The sequence below is a fragment of the Gavialis gangeticus genome, unplaced genomic scaffold, assembly GCF_001723915.1.
Source record: "Gavialis gangeticus isolate Ggan-Ray unplaced genomic scaffold, GavGan_comp1, whole genome shotgun sequence".
Taxonomy (NCBI): Eukaryota; Metazoa; Chordata; order Crocodylia; family Gavialidae; genus Gavialis; species Gavialis gangeticus.
In genome coordinates, this window is record NW_017728992.1 from 92,988,065 (window position 1) to 92,999,296 (window position 11,232).

The 11,232-nt window shown below is 40.3% G+C and overlaps 1 protein-coding gene across 2 annotated transcripts in view; it reads left to right on the top strand.

The window, feature by feature from the left end:
- Window positions 1-11,232, top strand: part of LAMA1 (laminin subunit alpha 1) — a 204,599-nt gene that overhangs the window by 183,218 nt on the left and 10,149 nt on the right. The window contains exons 50-59 of one of the 2 annotated variants that reach the window (XM_019525624.1): window positions 598-742; window positions 1,440-1,581; window positions 3,180-3,294; window positions 3,498-3,668; window positions 4,868-5,019; window positions 5,553-5,738; window positions 6,200-6,362; window positions 7,640-7,752; window positions 8,718-8,907; window positions 10,076-10,234. In XM_019525624.1, the coding sequence (XP_019381169.1) occupies window positions 598-742; window positions 1,440-1,581; window positions 3,180-3,294; window positions 3,498-3,668; window positions 4,868-5,019; window positions 5,553-5,738; window positions 6,200-6,362; window positions 7,640-7,752; window positions 8,718-8,907; window positions 10,076-10,234 (1,536 nt within the window). The remainder of the gene's footprint in view (window positions 1-597; window positions 743-1,439; window positions 1,582-3,179; window positions 3,295-3,497; window positions 3,669-4,867; window positions 5,020-5,552; window positions 5,739-6,199; window positions 6,363-7,639; window positions 7,753-8,717; window positions 8,908-10,075; window positions 10,235-11,232) is intronic. The other variant, XM_019525630.1, reaches the window with a different exon arrangement.

Genomic DNA, 11,232 nt, shown 5'->3' on the forward strand with positions numbered 1-11,232 from the left:
CTGATTAGCACACTGTATTACAGCATAGAGAACTTTTACAAGTACTACGTTGCTGTGGAGTTTATTGGTTTACTCCAGCCCAATAGCCCTGAATGTGTAGATTACAGCATTTACCACAAGAGCTAATTAGTCAAGACGTACCACAGAGCTAATTAGTCTACTCTTTAGTAAACCTCTTGTGTTGATGCACCCTCTGAGATTACAATTAATCCACCAAAAAATTCTCTGTCACTTGTGAGTGGAATTAGTGACAGCACAACTAAGTCCTAGATTATGACTCAGTCTGTGCAAGGGACTTTTTAATAGTATATTTTAATAGTTCCTGTGGAAACATCTTGGTAGAGTCCAGAATCTTTCACATCTTAGCTTGTACAAAAATGTGAAACGATCATTTGAAATGTTACGAATGATAAACATTTATAACATTTTAAATGACATTATGTAACTTGAGCATAGAAAGAGTACCAGTTCTGAGCACTGGGTATACTGACTATATTAATCACCTGTAGTTTTTAATAAAAATATCCCACTTCTTCCACATATTTATTATGTACTATGGGTTTGATATTTTCATTCAATCCATCTGTTTTTCTGCAGAGAGATTTCATGTCTCTGGAACTTGTTGATGGCAAAGTGAGACTGACTGTTGATCTTGGTTCAGGACCGCTTACTCTTTCAACAGAGAATCGTTACAATAATGGGACATGGTATAAAATTTCATTCAGCCGCAACAAGAAACAAGGTAAGAGTTGGGCAGAAAAAATAAACATTTAAGCTTTCACGAATAGAAATGTCTAAGGCAGTAATTTGGAATGTCAATATATAACCAGGTCTGGCTACTCTCAATGCATATTCATTCTCTGGCAGCCATTGCCATAGTGCTTTCTTTTTTTGGAAGTGATAGCAATGCCAGTCTGTTGCTTGGCAAATGATCACTCTGATGTATGAGTTAATCTTGGCCTTGATTTTTTCCCCCCCTTTCTTACATGTAAAGTGTAGAAACTGTTTAAATGCATGAAAGGAAAATGAATTGAATCATATTTAACTATTGCAATGCCTTTGCTTGGCTCTTTGCAGAGGGCAACATCTTTTTTTCTTCTGTATTTATATGGTGCCAGCCACACTAGGGTCCAGGACCAGGGCTTATAGGAACTTATGAGTTTTAATAATGTTTTTTAATATACATGGTTTTTCCTTTGGGGTGTTCCAAAAGTATATTTTAACAGAGAAACTAGTCATCTTATCAAAATATATGAAGTCTTGAGAGTAAAGAAATTCTCCCTTTAAGAGAGGAAGTTTTGAGAGTAAAGTAACTATCCCTCTCTCCTTATGTGACTTTGAGAATCTTTGTACATTTATTTCATACAAAAATATTGCTAAGTTAGAAAATTGTTTTCCAGTGTTCTTCTTCACTGATTTTTACTTTCATTTCCTTTCAGGAGTATTGGCAGTCATGGATGCATATAACCTTAATTATAAGGAAACCAAGCAAGGAGAATCCCCTGGAGTAGCGTCGGACCTCAATCGTTCAGATAAGGACCCAATTTACATTGGTGGACTACCAAGAACAAGGGCTGTGAGGTACAGTGTTAGTTCTTCCATCTTTTTCCTCTAGCCCTGTTTGTAAGTATTAAGGAGTGATCTTTCGTCGGTCTAAATTGGCATTGTCCCACTGAAGTGAGTGAAAATCAGCAGAGTCATTGAAGTTATTAGTTTACACCAGTTACAAATCTTCTTGTTGTCTTTTATATTGTGCTCGCTAATTATCATCATTTCAATTTTAGTAACTTGGAAACGGGCACAAAGAGATTACCTGAATTTTCCAAGCTCACAAACAGAATTTGAATCCAGATTTCGTGTGTTGCAGTCCCATCCTCTATTCTCTAGGCCAGGGTTTGGTAATCTTTTTCTCCTTGTGACTTTGGCCCCTACAGCAAGCCACAAATCTTTGCCCTTGGCATGCCCAAGATATTTGTTTGCCCTTGCCACTGATCCCCAGCCCTTCTGCAGGAATCCTAGGATAGGCATGAAAAAGCAGCAGGGGGAGCAGCAGAGGGGAGGTGCCATGGACGAGGCAAGTGGCACAGCACGGTTACATCTTAAGCCTAATCCCCCAGTTCTGCCTCAGGTTGGGCTGGATCTTTGCAGACTCTGGCCCATGGGCTGTAAGTTGCTGACCTATGTCATACTTTTAAAAATGCTACATACATGAGTGGTGGCCTTATCCTATTTATTTTTTAACTAGCTTGACTTTAGTTATATATTCCTGAAATACAAATAGATGCAGGCCAATTGTACATGGATACCCTGCTTGTTAACTAGTAGCAGATGATAAAACGGGTCTCTCTTAGTTCCTTAGTTGCATCTCAGTTCCTTTAATCTTGCAGGTTCCCTTGTTCCCTCACCCATTACTGATTGGTTGAGGCGCCCTGGTGGCCCTGCTGCTTGCTGCCTACCAGCTGGGAGGCAAAAATAGCACCATATTTAAAATGGCGATTTTCACCTCCCTGCTGATCAGGAGCGAGCGGCAGGGCCCCTCCACCAATCAGCAGGGGGGGCACATGGGGGAACAGATCTGCCACACGGCCCACTTCTGCCATGAATTCAGTAGGTCCCATGAGTTACATAGAACTGTGCCATTGCAGCTAAGGATTTACCTCAAAACTTTGGTAATGGTACCCATACCATTTGGTATTGCAGTATACTGCCATGCATTTCGACACTGCTTCCATATTGGTCACAGTGGTCCCCCTGCTTTACCTGTGGCAGGTGAGGGTGTTATGGCTTGTGATTGTGTCAGGGTTCAACGTGTAGTTTTGCTAATAGGTTAGACAATGAATTTGGTTCATGGTTTGAATAGGGGTGGCCCTTTCGCAGACAGGGTGTTGGACTGGGGGTCCCTTTCAGCTTTACTTTTCTATGAATTCTAATGTTCAGATAAGATTTAATATATGTTTGTAACTACATTTTTACTTGGCTTGGCTCTCATTAAATGCCAAAAGTATTCCAACTTAATTGAGCCAGATCAGACTCTTCAGATCAATGATTCTTTTTCTCTCTGAAGAAAAATACCATTCCTGCCCTGCCCTCCAAAAACATTTTCCCCTCTAAAGCTCAGTTTAAATGTTTAAACCATGTTTTTGTCTTTACCATGGGAAAAAAAATCCTTCTTTTTTCAGGAAAGGACTTAGCAGCAGAACATATGTAGGTTGTATTAAGAACTTGGAAATATCCCGCTCTACCTTTGATTTGATTAGAAACTCGTATGGTGTGAGAAAAGGCTGCATATTGGAGGTAGGAAATTCTGGCATTTCTGTTGGGTTTTAATAATTTAGCTGGGTACAGAACCTGATTCATTATAACAATATAGAAAGTAAAACTATCTTAATGTTTTCATAAATTGTCAGTTGGTCAGTCTAGTACTGATACTGTTCTCCCTCATTGAACATTATCCTGGGGACAAAGTCACTGAGTATCTCTCTCCTTTTGCAAAATAGCCTATCCGTAGTGTCAGCATCTTGAATGATGGCTACATTGAATTAGAACCTAAGCCCCTATCTCCTGAAACAGAACTGATGGCAACTTTTGCTACTAAGAACAGTAGCGGAATCATCCTTGCTGGTCTCAACAAGGGAGCAGAGAAGCGACTACGCAGACAAGCACATTTGGTAAGTATCTCAATACTTTTACACCCCAAATACTTTCTTTCAGTCTGTGCTTCCACATGTCTAATTAGCTATTCATGTCAAGGGTATAAAGTGGATGAACAGAGCTAAACAACAGTGTAAGGAGTAGGAATCATCTCTGAACCAAGAGTTCTAGAGTTCTGCATTTCTCTAGTATAAGGAGTAGGGATTTTTCACAAGCAAATGAAGCTAACTTTGAATATAAATCTTTCATTTCAGTTAAATGCTACTTATGGTTTTAAAGAAAACCTTTTAAATATCTGTGAAGTCTAAACCAATTACAGGGTTGTGTCCCAAATCCATAGACAGTCAATTCCAGTACCTGTTGCTACAGCCATGATTTTGCCAAGCAGCAGCACAGTGAGCAGAGCATTATTTATTTTATGGTTGGTATCTGGGCTGACTGTAGTAGAAAAGAGTTGGTTTCAGTTTACCATACTTAGAAAGGCTGTGAACAACAACTGAGGCAGATGCTTCAGAGGAAGATCTGAACAGTCATGTCTTGGTAGGGAGTAAAGTAGTGGTAGGCAGGTAGGAGCAGGTACTACACTTGAACTTAGGAGGAGGCTGGTAGAATAAGCAGCAACCCATTCAACTTAAAACACTGACGGCTGCAGAATGTGAGGGAACAACACAGAGTTAGAATGTTCCTTCTCCTTTCCAACAGCCAAAGGGGATTGTTTGGGGTTCAAACTTATCAGACATCCACTAGTTGGAGGCTGATATGAAAGATGACACTCCCAAGCAGAATTCAGTGACAGCATCCTAGTAATGAGTCCAGCACTCTTTCTTTGGCTTGGCTGACATACAAGGATTTTGAAACCATACACAAGCCTGTGTAGTAACCTGATCTTTTACCGCAGAGTGAGAGGCTTCTGAAGCTTGCATTTTTCTTCTAGTAGAAGGCTTAGTTCTTTGGTTGTCTTTCCAAGTTCACTGTCACCATGTTACAAAATATGAGGTGCAAACACCTCAAGCAACACTTACTTATTATATTATTTTATTCCTAAATAATTTCAAATTGGAATTTTTAAAAAGTCATGGATACATTTTTGTCAGAGTTTGTTTATGGCTTCTAGTTTTGGAGGGCAAACTTGACTAGATTTTATTCTGTATAAAGCATAAAATGAGAGGAAACAGAATTGCAGGAAAATAATAATCTTATTATTTAATCTCCACAGCCCTTCTTTTCAATAATGCTGATTGATGGTCATCTCACTGTGCATGTTAATGCAGGGGACAGAGCAAGTACCAGAAAAGTCATTCTCCAGTCTGCTAATGGGACATACAGTGATGGACAAGAACACTCTGTCATCCTGATCCGGAATAAGAGGTGCATGAGACTGTGTGCAGTACCACTTGTTTAATTACTGCATGTCATTGCTAGTTTACCATGTTCCCTGAAGAATTGACTTAGCTAGCTCATTTGGGTGGAATAATCAGGATTGTGTTTTTCCACTGTTAATGGAGAAGTTCTGATTTATATGTTAATTACATGCAGCATACAGCAACTGTTTAAGCTGTGTATGAAAGCTCTCTTAATCTCCAAACAGTATCGCCTACCTGAGTAAAGGATATTAAATTGCTGATAGAAAAAGTACATATTTAATTGGTTATTTTATTATTTTGATGAACATACAAGTCTAGTTTACTTTTAAAACACCTGCAGTAAGATTAGATATCAAAAGTATTTGTAAAGATATTCAACACGTCTATTGTATTTCATTTTTAAAATATTCTTAGAAGAATCACTTTTATGTGGCTTAGGTGGATTAAACAAATCACAGAATCTTCCTTTCTTAGCACTTGACATTTATAAGGTTGGAATGAAGTTTTGTTGAATGAATTTCCACTTTTCCCTTTCAGGATGATAACTGTACAAGTGGATGAAAGTAACCCTGCAGAAATGAGACTCAGCTCATCAGCAGAAATTAGTCCTATGAATATTTCCAACTTCTATGCTGGTGGGGTGCCAGCAGGCGAGGGCATCTTAGGGTTGAAGATGACTGGATCTTTTTACGGATGTATAAGCAATCTGATTTTTAACAAGGAGTAAGTCAGAATGAATGGCAGCACTGTTTTGGAGACAGGAACTGCAAGACTATATATAAAATATAAATTGTTGCTTTGGATTTAACTCCTTCAGGACACAGACATTGAGCACTGACACTGTGTTTGCCTATGTCAGTGCTCACAATGTCTGCACCTTACAATGTGCAGAAAAGATCAGTTTTGAACTTTCCTCAATGATTATTTTTGTCCATGTTTGCAGTTATTCAGTCTGCCTCAAATATCTTTAATGCATATAAGCATAGCGCACAAAAACAAAATTGGGTTCTCAGTTACCATGTTTATGCATGGGGATGGGCCTACTGCCTAGCAAAACCATTACATGAATAATGGCATATATTTACAAATATTTTTAACTAATTTGCAAGTTTTTATCCACTGACATTAGTACTAGATCTTATAGTCTTTTGATTTACTTAGAGCCATCTCCTTTTAAAACATAGGCTTTTGGATTTCACCACTGCTGTGAGGTATCAACATGTGGACATGGGTAACTGCTTGCTTTCAGAGAAGCCTAAACCAGCAATACATCCAGAAGATATTGAGGTTCAACCTGACCTTCAGGCTTTGCCAGTTCCTCCAAGGCCTCTTCCAGATAATAAGAAGGTACGTACTACAGACTTAGTCCATACTGTTCTTGTTGAACAAAGGCATTGTGTGGGAAGAAGCTGTGTTCTAAATGTACATTTTTAAACTTGTTTCCAAAGTATGGATCCATGTGCTTTGCTCCTTTTCACAGCATGGAGGAATCTAGATAAAATAAGCAATGCCTTGTATAAAATGGCAAGGGTTGAAGCAGCAGAACACCAGGATATAATTCTATACAACAGCCACTGGGCCTTATAGCCATGAAGGCCATGTGGAGGGAAATGCAGTTAAGCCTACCATTGCTTACCTACCTGTAGTTTATTTGCATGTAAAGAACTCTTTATAAAAAGAAAAACGGCCTTCCAGCAAGGTCAGTTTAAAGAGTAACCATCATCCATATCTCGTTTTACTGCCAAAATTAATGTATGCTGACAAAGCAGGGCAGGTTAAAGTTGACCAAATAAACTGTACTTATGTAATTCACTGTACCAAATTCTGTGGCCACGTGTAGTCCCTTCCATGGTTTCAGGGGTGAGGGGAAAATCCAGACAACTGTGGAGGAGCAGGATCTGTAAAAGTGCCATAGTCAGTACCTTTGTGCATTAGGTCTGCATGTGGTTTGCAAAAGCTTTTTATCTCTTCCTGTTCAAAAGAAAAACGAGGCAGATCCCCTTTCCCTATATGTACCCATGCATCTTTATGAAGCATTTCTCCAAGTCTCTTGTAATCATTCTTCTTGTGTGTGGCAGAGGAACCCTGGTTTTGTGGATTTTATACAACATGGCTATAAAAAAGAAAAAGAAATGAGTCTTTCTGAGAGCTGAAGTATAGTGTTGGTGCGTACACCATTGCACAGCTATTCATCCCTTAAATCAGGGTAAAAGAGCAGCTTCACTGAATGATAGAAAAATGTCTTCAGTAAGGATCACTAAAGAATTTCCTACTGAAATTCTATTATGTCCTCTCTCGCAAAGGCTGAGACAGCATTGAATAAAAAAACTGCCTGTAAATTAATAAATCAAAAGCTGTAACCCGTAAGCAGGAAAAGATGTGTTCTTAACACAAAATATGGTTTGAGCATTATAAGTAATTTTCTCTGACCCTACCATGGGCTTGAAATGTTTGAAAGTTATAGTATTTGATTAAATGAATTGCATGCTTATCTCATGCGTCAACTTCACACAGTGAAAATACAACACGGCTACAGTACCAGGTAACACTGCTAATCGGCAGCAGAGTGTTTGAATAGCACTTGTGGAATATTCTCTTTTTAAATAAAGCTTTTTCATTAATAGGTACAGTGTGCACAAGATGAAATGCCAGATCATGTTCCTGGTGCCCGCCAGTTTGGACTTGCCAGAGGCAGCCATTTAGTACTGATTTTTAATCCGAGTACTGTCAGGAGGAAGTATGTATATTTTGAATCATGCACCTTCTCCCCCACCCCGACACATTTCCTTATATTTGGTTACTACGAGAAAATAGTTTTAAATGAGGATCCTCTCCAAACCTAGATCAGACCCCTGACCCTGCCTTAATTTCCTCAGTCTGTTACCATCAAATAAAGCACCAGAGTTACTGCATTGTAACTACACCCTCCTTTCAGATTTACAGTGCAGTACTTTAATTCAAACGTAAGTCTCCCATCCTCCTTCAGACTCAGCAAATCTGTCTGTCCCTTATTCTAAATCTCTCCTAAGAATTCTTGCTTTTGCCACCCCTCTCCCCCCAACCATATAGCTCTAACCAGACCCTATCCTTTGATTCAGAGAACCTCTTGTCCAGTCTTTTATAGATATCCTGCAGTAATGTCTTGCTCACTGCAGATTTCTCTCAGGCCTCAGTGTAGCTGACTAGAAGCTAAAGAGACTCCCTGCTGTGGCTTTCCTCCAACAAACTGACTTATCCGTTTCCCTCTTCATCACTTCTCCTCCCCCCTCTACTTTCCTAGAAGCTAACAAGCATCTCTCCTTCTTTTTTCAATCTTTCTTTGGCCTCAGACTGTACAATAAATCCCAACAGGCCTGCTTACAAGTTACCAGCTTCTACTATGCTGCTCTGGGACTCATTCCCTTCACCTGGGAGGTGGGCAAACCTGCAACAGGGTACAGCTGGCCCCAGTCTCCTCAGAGGTTCAGTTCTGCCTGTGACAATCACTTTGTATTTCTGACTGAAACTATGCATACTGTATTACTTTATATTTTGGATTGCATTAGGAACCATTTTTTCAAACATACATAATGGACTGTATCTTTGCTTTACTGCTCTGCATCTCCTTTTATTGTAAGATTTAGGTTAGACTCTTTCAGCTATAATGCCTGCCTATCAATACAGAAAAAAGGATTTCAACAATATTTCATTGTTACTGTTTAGACTCTCTGTTCAGCTGAACCTCAGAACCTATGCGTCTAGTGGCCTGATTTACTACATGGCTCATCAGAATCAGGTTGATTATGCATCCCTTCAGCTTCTGGGGGGACAGCTATATTTCTCATTTGATCTTGGAAAAGGAAAAGCAGTGACTTTTCACCCTGCTATCATCAGTGATGGAAAATGGCATACGGTAGGTATCAAGAGGTTTGTGCTTAACCTTGTTTCACCTGCAGTTACTGAGCCAAATCACAGTGCCTTTCTCACATATTGGCATCAGATGGAATAAGACATAAGGCCTTTACACTGTTACAAATTAATTAAGTACAATAAAGTACTTCCCCAGTTTTATTCTTCTTAATTTTACAGTAAGTCACACACATAGTTACTGCCCCTTATTTAAGGATAAGAACTTACTAAAATTGCAGCAAGTAAAAGCAGTAACCCTCCCCTCCATAAGAAAATCCTGCAAAGTGGACTGTAAATTTGAGCTTGCCCAGAAGTTTCCTACACATTCTTACATGGATGTAGAAAAAATTGTGACAGTACTGAGTGGAGACCAGTGCTTTCACTGCAGAGACCCTGCATCTCTACCTTGCCTCTGTGCTTCCATTGTTTACATGGTGGTGGAGCTTCGTTAGACTTTCCAGCCAGCTGCTGGGAGGCCCCTTCCTGTGCACGATAGGTAGCTCACATAGTGTATAGGGGGAGCTCTGCACCAGCATCAGCCTCAATTCGAATTTTCATTGGACAGGTAGTAAAATATTACAATATATCCCATTAGGCCTCTCCCTGCTTCTACATGCACAGAGCTCTAACTCCATGAATGGGGTTCTCTAGAAGCAGAAAGATGCTATCTTCCATATCCACCATAGAAATCCGTGAAGCAATATAACAAGTAGAATATGAAATCCTTGCACTCAAAAAAAGCAAAGTTGAGCCTTGATCTAAGTGATACCTGAGATGAGCTCTAGCTGAGGGGTGGAATATTCAAGAATTAATGATCCTTGTTAGCTGGTGCCATAAACACAGCTAAATGAGGCATCAGATTGGTTGTCTGTTACTTAACCTTTCAAATACTAATCATAAGATTTTGAAGTGCGTGCTCACTGGACAACAGACAATCAGTGCTGGCCATAAAGTGCTTGAGTACAAGCAATTTGTCGATGAAAGCCCTTTAACAGTCATGCTGTTGCATTATGATGCAAGTTCAAGGAATCACTGATTTCCCCCCCCCCCCCCAAATCAGCCCCACAAGCAATGCATTGAAGTGAGCTACCTTCTAGGAAGTGCTTTCCAAAATGAATTGTGTTTGTTTTTATTGTAGGCAGCAGTTTGATACAGTTTGTCTTTTCTTTCAGATAAAGGCAGAATATGTTAAAAGAAAAGGCATAATCATCGTTGATGGTCAGGAGTCAGCAGCAGTTACTGCTCTGGGAGATGGCAGCACACTGGATGTTGAAGGGAAGCTCTATCTGGGAGGACTTCCCTTAGATTATACAGCTAAGAATATTGGAAATGTAAGAACTGTATTTAATATCTTAGCTATACATGTATAAAGGGTAGGTACTCCCAGCTTCACAGCATAATTTATGGACTGAGGACCCAGACTCTGACAGGTACTTATATGCCTAAATCTTCTGCTTTCAAATATAAGTTAGGCACCTAAAGAACATTGAGGGTCTGGGTCTGACTGTTTGGAAATAAATTCATAAATACCATTTTCTAGTGAAGTGTTTTATCACTTTAAAACAAGGGTGTCAAACTCAGGTCAGTGGGAGAGACTATTCCCTCCTTTTCAGGTGCCTCCGGGCCATGATAGATTTGGGGGTGGTCCTGCTTTCAGCAGAGGGTTGGACTAAATGACCTCCTGAGGTCCCTTCCAGCCCTAATTTTCTATGAGTCTGATTCATGCTAGAGCTCTCACATTGGCAGTCCGAGCATCCCTATGACCGGAAGCTCTGGCACTGGTTGTGGGGCTGCCTGTGGCAGCAGTCAACACCCTGACATGCAAGGAGACAGGATGTGTGAACGCGCGCGCACGTGTGTGTGTGTGTGTGTGTGTGTGTGAGTGTGTGTGTGTGTGTGTGTGAGTGTGTGTGTGTGTGTGTGTGAGTGTGTGTGTGTGTGTGTGTGAGTGTGTGTGTGTGTGTGTGTGAGTGTGTGTGTGTGTGTGTGTGAGTGTGTGTGTGTGTGTGTGTGAGTGTGTGTGTGTGTGTGTGTGAGTGTGTGTGTGTGTGTGTGTGTGTGTGTGCATGCATGTATGCACTTGTGTTTTCATTAATGATAATTCAGTTAGCTGCTGGGACATAGAACGCGTGTGTGTCTGCACATGTGTGCTTGTACAAGTGAAAGAAATCCTGCAGGGGGAAGGAGCGCGCGTGTGTGTGTGATCCTGCAGGCACAGGGAGCATGAGAGAGAGAGACCCTGCAGACTCTCTCTCTCTCTCTCTCTCTCTCTCTCTCTCTCTGTGTGTGTGTGTGTGTGTGTGTGTGTGTGTGTGTGTGTGTGTGTGTG